General features: G+C 42.5%; 1 protein-coding gene across 1 annotated transcript; it reads left to right on the top strand.

Annotated features, from left to right (window-relative positions):
- The first annotated feature begins 1,619 nt into the window (after positions 1-1,619).
- Positions 1,620-20,373, top strand: LOC146715126 (heat shock 70 kDa protein 12B-like). Its single transcript, XM_085451551.1, has 14 exons — positions 1,620-2,078; positions 3,953-4,016; positions 4,591-4,673; positions 5,102-5,226; positions 5,311-5,497; positions 5,710-5,814; positions 6,021-6,137; positions 8,854-9,031; positions 14,185-14,271; positions 15,241-15,345; positions 15,420-15,678; positions 15,773-15,876; positions 17,490-17,680; positions 17,766-20,373. The coding sequence occupies exons 2-14, from the start codon at positions 3,971-3,973 to the stop codon at positions 18,237-18,239; spliced, it is 2,061 nt and encodes a 686-aa protein (XP_085307677.1). The 5' UTR covers positions 1,620-2,078; positions 3,953-3,970; the 3' UTR covers positions 18,240-20,373.
- Positions 20,374-20,395: the final 22 nt, after the last annotated feature.

Genomic DNA, 20,395 nt, shown 5'->3' with positions numbered 1-20,395 from the left:
ATTAAGAAGAGCTAATAAGATAAGATATAAGACTGATTTAATTTATCCCAGATTTAGAAAATTATTTTCTTCTAACAGTTAAAAAAATAGAAGTTGAGATGATCTGGACTTTCTGGCACGGTAAGTTATCCCATGGAAGCAGACGTCTAAAGATGGCTTTAATACAATACTTGTTTGATACTAAGTACTTGTTTTTTAAATATTCTGATGTGTCTGGCACCAACAGCCATACCATGTTCAAAATCACCTTTCTTCACTATTTTGATGCACGGTTTGAACTTCAGCAGGTTGTCTTGACCATGACTGCATGGTTAAATGCAATGAGCTGTTGTGTTCAGCTGATTAGAAAGGTGCTATAAAAGTGTATCATTTACAGAACACAGCGACCTTGATAAAGGTCATAAGCGAAAGTGAAACACATTAGTTAAAAAATAATGTTGTTATTTATACATCGGGTATTACTGGAGTTTTAACTACTGCTTTCTTCCTGCTGTCATCGGTAACCTGAGTTAGCTGGGTGCTGTGACCAAGAAGGAAAGGAACTGTTGTTACGTGGCTCTTCTGCATCAACATTATATGGTCTGATGTTATCTTGGGAGGGAACAGGTTCTCATTCAGGCCGCGTCTGTGACCGTGAGCTATTTAGAGGAGCTGTCTTAGAATTTGTGTTATGGGTGTGTTTCCTTTGCTCGAGGACTTCCAGGGTTCCAGAGATAATGTGGAATTCATGAGAGGAATGCCACGCAGGGGTTCCTTCCTGTCACCTGACTCCATCACTTCCCGCGCTCAGTTTCCGCCGTCTGAATCTCGGAGGAGAATGGTGAGGCTGACGAAAGGGGCAGCGGAACCCGAGCGAGGCCCCTCTCGTAGATTTGATGATGATCGGGATGAAGCCGACTGCTAAACACAATCGAAATGATGAAAAGCGCAGATCTGAAATGTTACCGCTGATGTAAATGATTAGAAAATTTGCAGGAGCAAATGAATGTGGGCAAGAGATCAAATGAAAGGGATTAAACAAAGAAAGAGTTTGCTTTAAATGTGTGTGTGTGTGTGGGGGGGGGGACATGTGCATGAAAAAAGGCAATAAAGAGAAAGAGAGAGGTGATGGCAGGATCTGTATGGGGCCTCTTGGTTTTTGGGCAGCAAAGGGGAGGCGTGCCAGGTAATGGTTTCCAGACACACACACACTTGCACACTAGTAAGACTACACTCTAATTTGATTTGGAAATCTGACGGGATAAGGGGCGTATATGTGGATGTGTGCGTATGTACCTGGGGCCATTTTTTCCTTCTCACTTCTTGCTTTTTCTGTGCATCTGTGTATCTGTATGATCTGCACGCCTGTGTGAAGAGGTTAAGAAGGCCAGCTGCAATATCAGTGAAAGTGCAAAGATATGAGATTGAGAATGAAAATAGTAAAAAGAAAAAACAGAGAAAAAGATGAAAAGAAGAGCAAAAAGGGAGACAGGAAGAGCTAATTAAACTGTGGAAGGATAGATGTGGAGGAGCGGGTGGGAGGCGAGAGGGCGAGATGACTTAACTGTTCAAAACGACTCCACCCTCAGTCGCCAACGCAAACGGCAATTTCCCATTGGGGTAAATCCCCCACCGTGCCCTGTCATAGCCCTCCTACTTCTGCAACTGGTGTATGCGTGTCTGTGTTTGCATGTGTGTGTGTGTGTCACCACTTTTCTCTGACATTCCTGTGCAGAGCAGGGAGACGGTGAGCTGAGCTGCAGAGAGGCTGAGCTGCAAACCCAATTCAGAAATCCATTTGAAAGCAACTAAGGATTTTCTTTGTTTTCCTGTCATTTTTCTTGCACAAGCCATTGTTTTCTTCCGATTCTTTCAGAGAATCTGCCTGCAAGTCAGCTGGGAAGAAGTCTTGCATTCTTAACACGGGATTCCTAGAAAAGCATCCTCTCGTTTCCTCCTCTTCCCTTTTTCTCTCCATCACAAACCCCTGGAGATAGATTCCAAGTTTGCCAAGTTCCAGAGTTTGGGAATATTTTTGTGCTGCAGCCAGGAGCGGCTGAAACAACAGGGGGCACAGAGGAGAAAGCAGCACTTAAAGGGTGAGTTAACTTAAAAGATCAGGCTTTTTTGTGGAGTCCAGCTCTTGTTGGCATAATGAGGTTGGTTACTCTCTGAAGAGGAATGCAATAATCCTTCTATTCCGAGCTAAAAAACTTTTGTCTAAGATGGCAAAATCCTGTTTGTGCAGTCTAGAAACTGATAGAGCTTATTGTTAATGGTGCACAAAAGTGGAGCGTTTTGCAAAATCTGTCACTCAGGAGTTTTAGTTGCATGTTCTGCTGATCCACGGCTGGGACTCGGGTGGGTGTGAAGCATCCACCGCACATTAGGCTTAGGAGATGATGAGACGACAGAGAGAAAAAGAATGACATTACTTAGGGGGCAGGTATATGCAAAACGAAAAGGCAGGGAGTAGCTGGGGAGTTTCATCCTCTTTCTGTTTTTAACATCAAATAGTGAGGACAGCTGCTGGGAAAGGAAGCGAGCGATGCACACACACATTATATTCCAGTGTCCCAGGCACAGGCTCGGATAAATGCGCGCAGATGTTGCATGCATGTATGCAAAGAAAGGATGTCAAGATAACTTATGGTCGCTTTATTCTCTCTCTCTCTCTCTCTCTCTTACGCACACACACTCACAAGAAAGAGATTTAAACAAACACATCTTTGTTTCATTGCACTCATCTGTTTAGTTTACTCCTGGCTCAGATCACAGTATAATCCCAGAGCTGTAATCAATACTCATACACACATACACACATAGACACACATAGAGACACACACACACACTGGCCATAGGAAAAAACACACACACACACACATACAGTACTTGCTTTTTTTAGGAGAAATAAGTCAGTTCAGCAGATGCAGCATATGTACAGAGCATGGAGCAGATATACTCCAGCAACAACATAATAACAACATATCCTACTATTTTAATCAACTCTCATTTACTTATATCATGTTATAATCTTTGCTGTGCAGCTCTAACAGCTTTAAGTTTGATGCTGATGTTAGCTGTGAATGATGGTTTGCGTGTGCTTTGTTCACCTCCCCTCCTTCGCTGATTAATGTCACTTTTCTTCGTCCAAAACAACTCCCCATTTTCTTCCTATATCTATTTTTCCAACATGTTTATGCAGCACGTAGCGCCTTCCAAAGAAGTGTCTGCGTCATGCTGTTTGGTGAACAGACCTCGTAATGTGATGCTTTGACTCTGGCACGTTGGTTTTTGTGATGGCACAAAGATCAGGAGTGTTATTACTAATAATAATCCTGACAATGACTTCCAAAAGTATCCCTGAAGGCCATAAAAGTGCACCTGCTAGTGAATTGATGGAGCCATGATATCCGTGTGCTGTTATGTTGAAACATGTGACTAAAAAGGTCAGGTTTTAATCATTGTATCTGCAGCAGATGATAAACTACATGGACAAAAGTACAGGAGCTGCTATGCTGTCTAAACCCATGTCTGCTGCACAGTTTTTGTGCAAGAGGAGGTTTGGAACGGACTTTTACGCACTACGCGGCTCAGCACTCAGCAACCTCACTCTGCAACTAATTTGGAATCACAAAATAACCAAACATTTATATGTTTGGACTGTGGGAGGCGAGAACCCACGCTGGCACAGGGGAAGTATGCAAACCCCCCACACAAAGATCTCTGCTGCCCAGTGTACTCAAATCCAGGACCTTCTTCTTTTTCTGAGGCAACAGTGTTGCCAGTGCGCCTGCCAGATAAGACTTGCTTTAAAAAAAGCTAATGTATCCTATAAATATATCATGAAACTTGGGTAAAGTCCTTTTTCTTTGTGTTAAGAGTCAAATAGGTGATAATATGTATTACAGCAGTGTTTTCCACAGACATCGTTTTCCATTCATCATGTTATCATCGGTTTGTTTCTCTGCAGACCCTGGCTCCTGTAAAGATGGCTGACGTATTGCAGCCAGACTCCAACAGCCTGCAGATACCAAGTGAGATACACACTCAAACACTGACACGCACGCACACACACATCAACACTAGTTTGCTATTGCAGTCCTGTCCAAATGACTTCTCCTTCTTTATCTGTTGGACCGTGGACATGCTGACCTTTCCATGTCCCTCTCCCACTTGGGTATACTACGCACTTCACATTCCAGTGGCATTCCCACGATTCCATTTCATTACGATTATCACTTTTTGATCTAGAGAGGTCAAGTGTGTTTACATTTGACCTAATCTTCTAACATCCACGGTGAAAAATGAGGTGTTTTCTGCAGTTACTCAGCAAATACACTTTCAGCATGTTAGTATCAGTAGCTGAGGACAGTTCAGAACCACCTCCTTTCTTATGATAATAGTGTTCCCATAACTGCATATCTCCTTAAACAGACAGGATGACCTTTATGTTTGTTCTCAGGGAGTGCATGTGGTGCTTTTCCAATATTAAGACTTAAAGAAACTTTCATATTTGAGAGGGGATTCACCTTCACTTCCCTCATTAGCCACATCCCCTGTTAGCACCACTGCATATTCACACATTTCATCTCCTCCCTTGTCTTCCAGGTGAAAACGTATCCACTCCATCTTCGCCTGCCACAGCCAGAAATGACTGCAGCATCACTCCCCTCACACCCTCACCCTCACCGGTAGCTACTGCACGCACACACACACACACACACACACACACACACACACACACACACGGCCACTCACCACAGGCACTCCTACACACTCATTCCTCTCTTACTACTCATTTAACTTTATATAAAGTCCTTAAACGAGGCCTGCAATGCCACATCCACTTCTAACTGCTCTTAGTGGTTTACCATAACATTTATCTTACAGTATAAAACTTACGGAGAGACTGAAATTAGTGGCAAAGAAACACACCAACTTGGCGCCAATGTATGCAAGTAGAGGTCCATCAAAAATAGCTTCTGATTTCTAAGCCTGCTTATTAATTCTGTTCTGACTCTGTCCACTAATGTTAGCAATGTCAGTTTAAAAACACCACCAGGTTTACTGATAGAAACCGTATCCATTCTTACCTCTCTGTCTCTCATCGCTCTCTAAGAGGGTGGAGGTCAGGCCCCGGATGGCTTGTCCATTCTCCGTTGTCATAGCTATAGACTTTGGGACGACCTCCAGCGGCTACGCTTTCAGCTTCACACAGGACTCGGAAGCCATACACATGATGAAGTAAGAGCCTGTGTGTATTCTCATCAATTATATACTCTGTATTTTTATTTTGAAGTTTTGACAGTGGTTCTTCACTAAATGCAGGCGGTGGGAGGGTGGCGACCCTGGAGTGGCCAACCAGAAGAGCCCAACGTGTCTGCTGCTCACTCCAGATTTGCGGTTCCACAGTTTTGGGTTTGCCGCTCGAGACTTCTACCATGACTTGGATCCAGAAGAGGCCCGGCACTGGCTTTACTTTGACAAATTCAAAATGAGGATCCACAGCACAAGTGTAAGAAACAGATGTGAAAATAGGGACATCTCGTACCCGGTGTTAAAGGACATTATGGTGCACTGACATGTGCAAGAGTGGGAGATTTTTATATCACTGCCCACAGCTGAGAAGTAAAACTGTGGTTGAAAGTAACAAGCTTTAACTGGTGCTGCAGACTTCCTGGTGTGGCGTTTTGTTTTTTTCAGCAGTTGTGATTGTGTTTGCTGCAGGACCTCACTATGGAGACGGAACTGGAGGCGGTGAACGGTCAAAAGGTCAGGGCCATAGACGTGTTTGCTCATGCCCTTCGCTTCTTCAGGGAACACGCGCTGAAGGTACACCTCAGATCACTTCATTCACCACTGCAGTACACTGAATACTTTCTCATATTCTAGGATAGGACGTGAATGTGTATTTGGTGTACCTTTGTTTAGCACTTTTAAATGAAACCCCTTGGGAGATCACTTCACTCTGTGTGGTTCACTTCAGAGTACAAGAAGAAAATGATTTTTTTGTGGGGGGGTGGGGGCTCCTGTTTTAGGAGGTGAAAGACCAGTCTTCATCAGTGCTGGAGGGAGATGAGATCAGATGGGTGATTACTGTTCCTGCTGTGTGGAGACAACCTGCCAAACAGTTCATGAGAGAAGCAGCATACCTGGTATGAAAACACATTGTTGTTTTGTTGATTTTTTAAAAATTATTTTTATTTTTTACAGTGTATCACGGTGTTGTGCACATGTGGATACACAGGGAATCACTGTGGAGTGTGTGTGTGTGTGTGTGTGTGTGTGAGAGAATCGGAAGAATAGGAAGAACAACGGGCCAGTGGAAAGAAAGATAGTGAATAAAGCATGAGATAAGGACTGATGTTCTCACAGAGGATTATTTACAATCTCTTTCACACACACACACACACACACGCACATGCACACTGCTCTTTTCCTCTTTGCACATCTTCCCACCCATGCACACACCGTCCTCTATGAACTGTACATAGAAGATGTAGGAAGTGTACGTACAAGCCCAAGAATGCAAGAGGTCCTATCCCAGTATAAATCAATGGGAAAGGACCAGCCTGGGAAAGACTCAACAACCTTTTACTCTTAATGCCACCCTTTCTTTACTGACGCAATGTCACGGATTGCCGGGGCAAGCCGTGTGGAATGTAGAAAAGGACCCAAAGGGCAGCAGCTCTGGAGCAGGTGAGTGTTTATTAACAAAAGAAAATACAAACAGCAATGGCGTGGGTGAAGGTGAAACAGGAAAACCTAAACTGGGTAAAACTAACAAAAACAAACCAGAAACGAAGATGCAGAGGTCCGGGGAAATACATACGGAGAGACGCAGGGAGACCGAGGGGAAACAACACAGACGAACCAGCAATTACTAAGACAGAAAATACAACTTAAATATACTCAGAGAACACAGGGAGATTACACACAGGTGGGAGTGATAAACATGACGAGACTAGGGAGGCAAACTGAAAACACTCACATAAGACGCAGACCTTCACAATAAAACAGGAACTTGCACATGAAAGGACACAAACTAAGAAACGCGGACTGGATACCAGAACACACGGGCAGAACAGAGTAAACACTAACCAGAGGAAGAACAGAACCAAAATCGAAGAGAAAACACAAAACACTGGGTCAAAAGGACCCAGGATCATGACACGCAACAAACACTGTGATTATTTATTTACTTTTATCTGCCATCTACCATTTAGTCACTTTAGTACAGACATGAATAGTCGAATCCATACACTTTTTGATATTAACACTGATACATACACACACACACACACACACACACTTACCCTGAGCTGGCTCCTGGCTTGATTCTTGGGGCGTGTGCACTTCCTGCTGGTGATGATGTCATCATGGCTAAACAATGAGGGAGACCGGCGTACAAACACAGGAAGTTTAAACTAGACCCCCGCCCTGCACGCACACACACACACACACACACATTGACACTCAACTTTACCCCCAATATATCACGAGTTATGCTTATACACCTCTCCTACTCTATTCAGCGTTTTATCCCAACTGTCAGTGAATTTGCTCCCATTGCTGTCATTCACCATGTGTGTTTGTTTCTATTTATTTGTATCCACTGTAATTCAGTGTGTGTGTGTGTGTGTGTGTGTGTGTGTGTGTGTGTGTGTGTGTGTGTGTGTGTGTTAAATAACATTGACATTTGAGTTATAAATATATGAATGGCTCCTTTAATTATCTCTATTATTACAACTTTATAATATTTCACTTTATAATATTTTTCTTTTTCTCCCTACATTAGCTATATTTTTAAAATTCATAATACATTCATGATTTCATATTCTAGTTTTCTTGATCAAAATATTAGGGAAATAGTGAATGAACTTGCTTTTAGCAGACAATACCTCCTCCAGAACCAGGCTCGGCAACGGGCAGCCATCTGCTGCGGCTGGTTGGGGGTGAGGGGAGGATGACAGGATAGAAGACACTCTGTGGAAGACAGCCAGAGATTAATAATAGCTAAGGATTAAAATGCACAGTGGTGTGTAAACACATAGAGAGTGAAAAAGGGTGAGTGAAGAAAAAACATTCAGTGTATCACAGGAAGCTCCCAGCAACTTGCCAGACCTATTGCAGCAAAATTAAGGGAGGATTCAGGGTCACCTGATCCAGCCCTAACTATACGCTTTATCAAAAAGGAAAGTTTTAAGCCTAATCTTAAAACTGTCTCCCAAATCCAAGCTGGGAAGCTGAAAGCTGAAGACTATGCCTCCCATTCTACTCTAGGAACCACAAGCAGGCCAGAAGTCTGAAAGCAAAGTGCTATGTGCAAAACTAGGATCAAGAGATATGTTCATGGATGTAAATACAAGGTGCAAACCACTGGTTACACTAAAGAACTTAAAGGCCAAATTAAAATTTGCCAGAAATATTGTAAAAGAGGGGGATCCTTTGGACAATGAAACAAAGAAAGATGGGAAGAAAAACGTATGGAGACGTAAAAGAACAGCTCTTGATGTGAAGCATACCACATCATATAGTGGAGACAATGTTACAGGACGGGCATCTAATGCTGCCAGTGGAATCAGTCTTCAATGATGTTGTGACTGCTAAAAGAAGTATCAGGGTGAATTCAGCCAAATGCTGTAAAACTACTCATACAACACTTCACAGTGCAAATGGATAATACCAGAGAAAGACCAAGTCAACCACCTGATCCTTAACCTACAGTTATTAAATCACTTACTAAAACAAAACTGAGGACGCAAAGATTCACAAACAAGCAACAGCTGAAGGTGGATTTTCATCCAGGTACTAAAAAGTGTTGCCTGTCAGTCAACAATATGGGTAAAGCTTCTGCTGTGTCCTTTATAGGCTGGTCTGGTGTCTCCTGACTGTCCTGAGCAGCTCCTCATTGCTCTTGAACCCGAGGCTGCATCCATTTATTGTCGAAAGCTCCGCCTCCACCAGGTGATTGACCTGAGCATGCAGCCAATCACAAACGGCCTGGAATTGGATGTCTCGCGGCCCTTTGATTCCAGCTTCAGACAAGGTAGAGAACAGAGAGCATGTGTGCATGTAATTTCTGTTGAGCAGGGGTCTTGTTGTTGACTTTGCCATTAGCATGAGCGTGAAACCGCACTGTGTTCCTGGAAATGCTGCTTTTTGATTTCACTTGGGGGTTGTGGGGTCTTTTTTTCAAAGGCTAAATGCGCCTCTGTCAAAGACAAAGAAAGAGAGCGCACTAAGCACAGCGATCTGAATGCAGATACTACTCATGGCTCAGATGACTTTGCAGTTGTGTGTGCGATGAAGTGTTTGGATAGACCATAGGGTCTGATCGGAAACAGACCACAGAAATCCAATGAAGAGGATGCAAGGAACTATTTAACACATCAGCTCTTTAATTAACTTTACGCAGTGCCAGAAAAGCTTTTCCTTAGAAGTGTTTAGTGTTTAGTTAAGTTTGTGGCAGTAGATCACAAGCACTTAACATTTCATAAGAAATCACATGAAACTCTTAAAAAGGAACAAGCTGGAATTTCTACTCCATTTTACACTTTTTAAATGAAAATAGAACTCAAATAGTACTTAAAGGCTGCTACAGTTAGTGCCAAATGACAAAAAAACAGGAGCTTTATATTGTAAGATATTGTTAAGGCCCTACAATAATACAGAGAATAAATCAGATGACTCCCTATGAGCAGGCTCTTGGCAAAAGTGGGAAGGAAAAACTCCCTTTTAACAGGAAGAAACTGAGGGCAGAACCAGGTTCAAGAAGAAGTAGCCATCTGCAATGGCTGGTTGGGGCTGAGGGAAGGAAAAATGTCAGAACAGTGATGCTGTAACAATATAAGTGAAGCATGTAACTGGTTTATTGAATGTCAGTAACAGGAGTGTGCAGTGTGTCCATGTTAAAAATAACAATTTTAAAATACACAAGGAAGAAATACTTAAGATTAGTGTTTTTAACGGACAGGATTCACCAAGTGCTTTGTAGAATATAATCTAAGCTAATAGAAAAAGCAGGTAAATGACACAAAATACAAAAGAACATTTGAAAAACAAATTTAAAAAAGACAAAAAATAATATATAACAAAATTGTAATTATTTAAACATGGCTAAGAGCAGCGCAAAGCCTCAAAGGCTCTATCATTGCATGTCCTTAGATCATAACATGGCGCAAACAGTCATTTCAGATTGTTTGACCTGAATGAGCTGGCTGAACACTAAAGTTAAAGAAGCACGACGACATGCAAGGTAGCGTGACCTTACAATGATCTGTAAGCAAGGGAGAGGATTTTTAACTGGATCATAGATGTTAAAAGAGGCCAGTGAAGAGACATTATAGTGGGGTGATACTGTTAAACATTTACTAAATTAAAAACCAGAAAATTACATGTCAATACAGGGAGCGGTGAAATATTTCCCTGGTGGAAACATTTGTTTAACATGGACAGGGGTTGATCAAGGATAACCTCTAAATTACACATACTGACATTAACAGCAAAGGCCAACAGTCCAGATTATTCTTGATGACGAGGACGACAACCAGAACCAAAATCAGCATCAAGCTGCAGAGTTTTACCATTTTTACTGATCCCTGATAGCATTTTTGGCATTAGCATTGATAACCTTACAGACCTCATGTGGTTTGAGAAATAAAGCTGGCTATCATCAGCAAATAAGTAACAATTGAGCTTGTTTTAAAACTTTCTATAATCTGTCCCAGAGATGTGAGACAAATGAATAACAGGGGCCCAAGAACCAAGCTTGGTGGGACTCAAAGACACAAAGCCTTGAACAAAGACAGCAAGGTTTCTTGGTATAAGAGATCATTTGAACCATTTTAGGGCTGCATCTGAGTCACGTATGGATGGCCATCAATGTCAAAGGCATCACTGAGGCCTGTGGCTTAGTAAGCATGGGTTCATTAGAAGAAAAAGGTCACTCTCCATCGAACATACCATATAATTAATGATCTCATTTAACTCTTAGTAAGTAAGTCCTATTAACTGAATATGTTAAGTCACTAATAATTACTTTGATTTGTCTAAGTGATGTACTACATTTGGAATTTAATTAAAAGATTAAAAGATGAAAAAACGTCACCAGCTTAAACAAATTAAGGAAATCTGGTTCCTTTTTTTGGTTCTACCAATTTTGGGGGTTTGTAGTGTAGTTGCCAATAGATACACTAAGTAGATCAATACTTAGTCATGTTTTATTCATGAAAATCCAAAGCTATGACCCAAAAGTTTGCCAAATGAAATGAAAATAAATTCAGGCAACATTTCTCGGTGAGTGTATGCCTACAAATTACTTCATTCACATGACACATAGTAATGTGAGCCGCTGTTGCTATAGAAATCTGGATCAGAGCGCAGCTTTAAAAGAAAATTCAAATATGGGGATTTACAGTCGGGAAAGTACCTCCAGAACCAGTACACAAGTGAGAACTTTAACAAAAAGCCAAAATGCAACAAAAAACTTCCAAAACAGAAGAGCGTGTCCTTCGTGCCCACATGAAGGAAATACCACGAAGATGTAGCAATGAAGAAAAGTCATTTCAAGCTGGGGAGAAAGAAGAGTGATGCATAATTCAGTGGGCGCATATGCTGACCAAAATCCCCTGCAAAGGCCCACTTATACATATGCAGTCAGTGACACACACACACACACATTCACACACACTAAACACAGGATATTGTAATTGGAACAAGGTGCAGCGAGACTATGATCTCACCCCCTCCTGGCCTGTCAGTCTCCCCCTCCTTCACTCACTTTCATTTTTCCCTTTATTCTCCCAGACTTTCTCTACCTCTTTCGCTTTTTCGCTCGCTTTCCGAGGACTCGAGCAAACAGACGTATTTACACACACACACTTGGTCTCCCGGTCGTGTTTTTTTACTATCTTTAGCGCGTCTTCCACCTCATTTCATCTCCAAAGATAGCATCGGGGAGTCGTTAACGCACACACATTTTCTTTTTCTGCTGTTTTATGTAAATGGTTTCCAGACTTGCGTTCCATCCATCACCCCTGTAAAACATACACGCAGGCACCGGCGAAATCAAGGCCTGTGTGATTGTGCTTTTCTTCGTTCAGCTTATTTACTATGTGCGACCACACACAAACACACACACACAGAGATACATACATTACCTTCTGTGTCATCCAAGGTCCTTAAACAACAGTATGTGTATATTTGCTTTCGACACAGTGTTGCCCAATAAGTCTCCAACCTTTGTTCTTATTCCCCCACAAACCCCCGTCCATTACTCTAATTATTGTGGTGTGTGGTGTTCATGCGGTTTGAGAAAACCATGTAAAAACCACTTTCACCAGCACTAACCTCCATCAAAAGCCGTGCTCGCTGCCTATGACACACATGTTTACGCTTGCCTTTCATCAGGCTCACAGTTTACCAAATGACTAGTGCTATATATATTTTTTTTACATTTTAACTTTCTCATCTAGTTTTCCATTAATTTGTAACTATTTGGTTCTCAGAACCATTATGTCTCCTTTCATGTGTTCACCTTGACGTGTGCAGGCATATATAGTGTATCTGCTCTGTCAAACAGCCTGTCAGGTATGCTGTATTTTTGCCAGCTGCATGTGAGCCTGCTGTGTTTTTGTTGGCCTCCCCCATCCGTCCACTTAGCCCGCCACTCTCACAGTTTACACGTGGAGAACAAACAGAATGTTGAAATTCGAGCGCATTCTTCATTTCCAACAAATTGCTCCTGTCACATAAAAACATTATGACCGTACGGTTTTCTTGTTTAACTTGGATCGGATGATTTATGCTTCGTCCTGCACAAATGCCATAAACTCTCATATGTAGCATAAATTACAAACATTTATCTCTCCGGTTGAAGTTGAGGAAGATTGTGCTTTGGCTCGAACCTCTTTGCATTGAGGAGTAGTAGTCAGAAGCAAACTTAAGTGTCTGACCGTGCACCAAGTGTGTTTATACAGAGAGATAAAGACTGTTTGAATCCAGGCGAGGCGGTGCATGGTGGTGAACGGTGGTGATGACTCTATGGGCTCGCAGCTGGAGAGAGTCCAGAGAAATTCCTTCTTTTTTTTAAGTGCATTAATCTTGCAATTAGTTATTTGGTCACTTGGAGGCAAACAGTTATATTTATCATAAGTTCTTTATTCCAGATCATATAAATGACGGTCAAATTACTGGACTGCAGGGCTAATGGAGAATTCAGGAGGCAGACCTACTAACAGACACCAGATTTGTCAGCTGCACATCCATGATCCAAATCTCTTTTTTAACCACATCTACTGGATTAAGATCTGGTGACTGTGGAGGCCGTTGAGTGCCTCCTATATGGCACAAGATGAGATGCATACTGTTTCTGTGCACAGCTGGGATTCTAGTGTGTTCATGGTCTGCTCTTCTACTGCTGGGTCACATATTTAGGTTAGCAGATGGGTGGAGGGCTTAATTATCAGTTTAGGCTAACAAGCCTGGTTAGTACGCTGTATCCACGAAATGTGAAAATGTACAGATGGAGATACTTGCTAATTAGTGCTCAGTAACACACTAAGAAAAAGCTGGGATTTCATCAACCAAGCTCAAGTGCAAAAGTCATGGGTGATCAATGCCACACAGCAGGCCATTAATTTTGTTAGATATTTCATTTATATTAAAATGGTCCAAAAAGCCATAAATTAGCAAAGATCGGGGGCAGCTGCTCATCATTCAGAGTGGCTAAAGTGCTAAATTAACCATAAAGACCAAAACTGGTTTTTGTACCAGCCTATAAATATGTTCATGTTACTGATTTTAACCTGATCAAGCGCCTCCAAAGGTGTAATGGATAACACTTGGCAGGTGAAAGGTCTCTGGCTTGATTCCAGCTGGTAACACAAACTCCCCTTGGGGTTGCATCTGCAGGGCATCCTGTGAAAAAACTGCCAAATCAAACATGCAGAGCTACCTGCTGTGGAAACAGCTGATAACAGTGTTTGACAGAGAAGATGATGAACTGTTTTCGAGAATTCCCCTTTGATTCCATGTTTTTCTCCCAAAATTAGTAATCAGAAGCATCACTTTCACCTCAATGCTCAACTTTTTTTTTTTTCGACTCACAGAAAGACAGAAGAGGTTCCGGCTCGTGCCTCTGAATAGCAAAGAAACAGTAGATAAATAAATAAATCATTCTGTGCGTGTGTTCTGTTACAGCAAGGGAGCAGCTGAGGCGATCTAGACACAGCAGGACCTTCCTGGTGGAGAGTGGAACTGGAGAGCTGTGGTCAGAGCTGCAGACTGGTAAGGCCATCTGTGCGTATGTGAGCCTAAGAGACAGGCAGACCCCACATGTGGGAGATATGGATGACTTTGACCTTTAACCCCAGCCTGCAGACTCTGAGGAACAAACCCGCCCACTTTAATAGAGGACAAACCCCAAACCTGATGTTTGCAGGTTCTATTTGAACTGATTTAAATAATCTAATTATGGCTTCCTGATGTGTTTTAATAATAAGATCTTTTTTTTTTTGTTTGTTTTACTGTAAATATGTATGATGGAAAATTAACAATTACTTTGCATACTTTGCATTTTCCTGGGTTATGAAATGAAAGTTGTTCACTCTGTTGTTGAGGCATGACTGCATTTTGTGGAGCCACGTGCGCCTGCTGACCCTTAGTGCGCTCATCCCTGTCAACACACACACACACACACACAGGAAGGACCCAGCCCATGGGACTCTCTGCACGGCAGATACAAGAAGAAGAGACTCTCTTATCTTCCTGCCTTGCAAACATCCTTTGATTCCTCCTCTTGTCTTATATTTTTATTTCTGTTCATTTCCACCACACGCCTTCTTTTCTCTTCCTCACTCGCTTCTACACGTCTCATGAGCTCTCGTGTTTAGGGTGCAGTCGTCAGGGTAGCTACACGAAAACTAACCCTTATCACCGGACATATCACAAACATACACTCTAGCAGGGGAAGAGCAGCAACCACAGATGCCTCAAGGTTGTTTACATTCAAAACACTGCGTGTTCAAGAGTTTCTGGGGAAGCTGCAGACAAACCAAATATACACACACGCATTTTTGCATCGTCCACAAAAATGAAGACATGTTATCTTCCACGATTTCCTCCTACAAGCTTGATGTGCTTGATATGTGTTTTTTTCTTTAAAAAATCTGAAATATGAGGTATGAAAAAGCAAAAAATGTTCTTAGGATGCAAACAAAACAACAGCATGTGTTCATCCGTGCCCTCTCTGTTCAGGTGATAGATATGTGGTTGCAGACTGCGGAGGAGGAACAGTTGACCTGACAGTCCATCAGATTGAGCAGCCACAGGGAACTCTTAAAGAGCTCTACAAGGCCTCAGGTACATCCTTTTACAAAGGACAAAAAAAGCAAACACATTTCCTACAGTTTCTATAGCTGCGGTGTTTCCGCCAGGCGGTCCCTACGGCGCCGTCGGAGTCGACCTGGCCTTCGAAGCCATGCTGTGCCAGATCTTTGGCGAGGACTTCATCCAGAGCTTTAAAGCCAAGCGGCCAGCGGCCTGGGTGGACCTCATGATCGCGTTTGAGGCGAGGAAACGCACAGCGTCTCCGGGCAGGACCAACGCCCTCAACATCTCCCTGCCTTTCTCTTTCATCGACTACTACAAGAGGCACAGAGGGCAGAGTGTGGAGGCTGCCCTGAGAAGGAGCAAGTGAGTGTGGGCTGAGAGGTGCGATGAGTGAACAACGAGCGTACGTGCAACTTTAGATGACAGAGTGATTTTTTACTTCCTTCTGTGTGTGCAGTATGAATATAGTGAAGTGGTCCTCCCAGGGGATGCTGCGGCTGACACAGGAAGCCATGAATGAGCTCTTCCAGCCCACCATCAGCAAGATTGTGAAGCACATTGGTAAGAAAGACAAATGTCCAGAGAAGGGGGCTGCTGCGCACATGCTATACACAAAAATGTACTGATTGACATAAAAGACCCGGGCACTTAAAAACTTCCTTTTCCTTCCACTCCCCACTTATGTTTTGTGTACTTTCACATAACTCTTCTGTTTAACTTTGCAGTAAATCTACTAGGAGAAACCTGAAAAACAACCCCAGGAGAAAGCCAGTGCAAAGGCTTTCCGAGATAAAACTAGTATTCAAGCTCAACGAACGCCGTGCTCGGGCGTCAAGATGAACCTGTGCAGAATAGGCCCTTGAAATTATCGACATTTTTAAGGGTTTTTTGGAACCAGAAGTGACCGTGTTTCAACAACAGGGTAGAGTTGCTTGTTAGCAGTGGCAAAATTCAAGTGCACACATTAAAAACATAAAAAATAGACGCAGCTACCATGAAGTCACCCATTAATCCCATTTTGAAGCCTGGAGCGAGATGAATTTCTGCCATCTTTGTGTTGAAACTGGATGTGAGAGAGGGCGTGTCTGAGCGTAAAACTGCTTGCAAAAAGCCTAACCTGGATGATCCTCATTTCTGAAATCAAACGACATTAATATCTTATTCGAAACAAGTGACAAACGCATGTGGGAAGTGTTTATCTGTGTCAAATCAGAGAGCTTTTTCCGCGTAGACAGGAAGTCTTTTTGTAATCACAGCTATCGCCATCTGGTGGCCGTTGAAAGGAATGTAGGTTTCACGCGCTGATGCTTTGGCTTCGCAGAAGCTACGTCCATCAATTTATTGTCTGTGAGTGCGCATAACAGGTTAATCATGCGCAATAGATTTCAGCTAATTAGTGCTAGGTAACTGACTAACGAAATAATAGAATTTAACTCATCAAAACTAAATCACCACCTTTTGAAAAAAACAAAAAAACAAATTTAAACAGAATCCTAGCAGCTCTATTAGGGGCCCAGTAATGAAATGCAGTTGTCATGCAGAAGGAAATTAGCTGCACTATTTTTATACCAAGTTGTGACCATGTATTTTCCATCATTCGTAAAGCCTGGTTAGGTTATAGTCTTTTTTAGGACCAATATTTGGTGACTTTTTAATGCAGATTTTTCCAAAACACAAAACAAAAACATAACAAAAAAAACGGATTACATGGACTAAAGATGGGACATGAGTTTGCTTAGATTCTTGCACACTGCTTGAACTCCTGACCTTACTAGATTATCGACTGCCAAAAGCATGAATTGTGCTTATTCAGATGTAAAAGGACAAAAGCTGCTACAGCTACAAATTACAGCTCAAATCAATCAAAACATAATGGCTTTCCTTGAGACCCTTTTCAAGATGGTTGTGATTTCATTTTTATGTTTTCCAACCTTTTCAAAAGAGAACAAAACCAGAAAAATGCAGTCTGTTTCAAATCAAGCACATGCCAGTGGTACATTCAAAACCATGGAATGGTTTCCCAGTATGAATATTTGGTGGTCATTAAAAGAAAACTGGGAGTCAACAAAGGGTTTGACATGAAGAAACACCGGGGACAGCTGCTGGAAAAGGCAGAAATTCTCTCAATGGAAAGACAAATTACTTAAGAAGCTTTATATCTTCTTTCTTCACAGAGGAGCTGATGACAAAACCAGAAGTGCGTGGTGTGCGTTTCCTCTTCCTAGTTGGTGGTTTTGCAGAATCCCCTATGTTGCAAAAAGCCGTCCAGAAGGCACTGGGGAGGACGTGCCGCATCATCATTCCTCACGACGTTGGTCTTACGATACTGAAGGGCGCTGTGCTCTTCGGGTTGGATCCCACCGTGGTGAGAGTTCGGGAATACCGGAAAGTATCGGAGTAGTAATGTGACACATTATCTTACGATCGTTCTCTCTCGCTCTCTGTCACAGGTCCGAGTGCGTCGTTGCCCTTTGACCTATGGTGTTGGTGTCCTGAACAGGTTTGTGGAGGGACGCCACCCACGGGATAAACTCCTCATCAAAGACGGTCGTGAGTGGTGCACGGACATCCTCGATCGCTTCGTCTCCGTCGACCAGTCGGTGGCCCTGGGCGAGGTTGTGAGGCGAAGCTACACGCCTGCTCGTCTGGGCCAACGGAAGATCATCATCAACATCTACTGCACCGCCACCGATGACGTCACATACATCTGTGACCCTGGAGTCAGGAAGTGTGGCACAATAACCTTAGACCTGCCCGAACCGTTACCGCCACCGGGTGCGGTGGGAGGAGCAGGAGCAGGAACCCCAGAGAGAAGGGAAATCAGAGCGACCATGCAGTTTGGCGACACGGAGATTAAAGTCACGGCCGTTGATGTCATGTCTAACCGCTCCGTCCGGGCTTCCATAGACTTCCTGTCTAACTGAGGAGGAGCAGGAAGTGGAGCCGTGGATGCAAAAACACACATTAGCTGATTGGAGGGATGATAATTTTAGAAAAAGCAGTACTTTGGGAGTGGGCGACATGTTTTGTTGGAAAAACACTGCATTCTTAGGAGCAACTTAGGATGCAAGAAGATCAAGAGAGAATCCACGCTTCACAAACACCAAAGTCCTTCAATCTCTTTGAAGTTGAAGAGGGACAAAGTCCGCCATGTCTCGCCTTATAATGTCGTCAGCAGCATTTCCCGCCAACAGTCAGAGAAACACTTTGTGAAAACGAATGAAAGCTGAGCGAGACACAAACTGACTTTACTATCTCAGTGACTCTAACGAAACACAATATGCTACCTAATGAGTGAAACTCGCTCATGTTGATCGTTAAATATACAGACTTTTACCTTTGGGCCTCGTGTAATAAACAATGCCTTATTTAAACCAACGCAACGCTGCAGATAAAACGTCACCGACTGGACCGCAGCCTTGTTTCTCTAATGTGAAAGCACTCCCCCTAGCGGTGCAGAGACTGACCTACAACACTGCCTTGGAATCCGTCAAAACACATACTATAAGAAAAGAACTGTGGCTTTATAACATTTAAAATGTTTCAAACCACTTTGAACAGAAGTTGTGCTATTTGAAGACGTAGCTCATAAACCTATCGTGACCTCTAAAAGTTGTGAGCTTTTATTTTGAGAGGAAACTATTAATTTAAATCCAATGCTTAATTCATAATTCATCAGGAAACATTTGGCTCATCAGCTGATAAACGCCCCACTATGTCCACCAGCTAGTCGCTAACATGTCCTGTTTTAACATATGGACTTTCTCATCCAGTACACAGCAGGAAATAGCCCTCTACAGATGCATCGTTACTACTGGAAACACTAGATGAAGCACCACATGCACATAAGAACTCACTCACTACCTGCAGATGGATGCAGCTTTATGTCTTTAAACTGAAATCTATTGTGAAGTTCCTTAACCCTGCGTTCCTGCCATTTCATTAGGTACACTTAGGCACGCAGACATGGTCATGATGACCTGCTGAAGTTCAAACCGAGCAACAGAATGGGAGCGAATGGCAACTTAAGTGACCTTGAATGGAGAATGGTTGTTGGTGCCAGAGGTGCTGGTCTATTTCAGAAACTGCTTATCTACTGGGATTGTCACACACAACCATCTCTAGGGTTTACAGATAAAGATCTGAAAACTAGATAACATCCAGCGAGCAGCAATTCACACGGGCTCACCAAAACCTGACAAGACTGGAAAAATGTTGCATGCTTTGATCATTCTTAATTGTGCTGCAAGGTTTCAATGATAGCGTCAGAATTTGGCGTCCAAGCAGATAAGGCACGATGTCACAAACTCAAATCACCACACTTCTCAGTGCAGTCGAGCGCCTTTGGGATGTGGTGGAATGGGAGATTTGCAACAACAAATCTGTTGTAACTGTGTGATGCTGTCACGTCAGCATAAACCAAAATGTCAGAGGAATGTTTCCAGCATCTTGTTGAATCTGTGCCACGAAGAACGAAGGTCAAAGGGGGTCCAACCCGGTACTAGCATTGGTTACTAATGAAGCAGTGAGTGTGTCGTTTTGTACAACATATATGAGAAAATGCTAACCTGATCTATGTACTCAGTTACAACTTATGTCTAATAAGCTTCAGACCTAAGTCAAAGGTCTTAATCAGCACATGTGTATGTTGTAAATGATGGTCCCCACTGTGGAGGAAAGAGATGATAAAGCTGTGGAAAGCCTAACTGGCAACTACAGAGTTGTTACAAAATATGACTTTGCCAAGTACTTGACATCATAGTTGCGACATCCATCTTTTATAAATACTGTGTAATTGTTACTTTATAGATCTAATAATTCTCAAGATTTGATCAGTGGAGCCTTGTACTGAGTACCTGTACAAAGAAAATCAGGTATATGTGTGGAGCTAAGGTCACGCAGACCTCATGTTTAAACCAGTAACTGTCTTCTTGTGTATTTGTGTAATAACCCTAACACGAATAAATATAATTCCGACCGCATCTTTTATATGTTGTCTAAACTAGGATGCATTTGTATCCACGTCGCTGTTGAACACAACACAGAACTTGTGTTGTGTCTGGATCACTTCTTTAAAGAT

The sequence above is a fragment of the Copadichromis virginalis genome, linkage group LG3 (genome assembly GCF_057382275.1).
Source record: "Copadichromis virginalis isolate Kocher_CV1m ecotype Utaka linkage group LG3, C_Virginalis_male_GT1.1, whole genome shotgun sequence".
NCBI lineage: Eukaryota > Metazoa > Chordata > Actinopteri > Cichliformes > Cichlidae > Copadichromis > Copadichromis virginalis.
The sequence above is the reverse complement of the archived record's forward strand: the minus strand, read 5'-3'. Positions and strand labels throughout refer to the sequence as shown.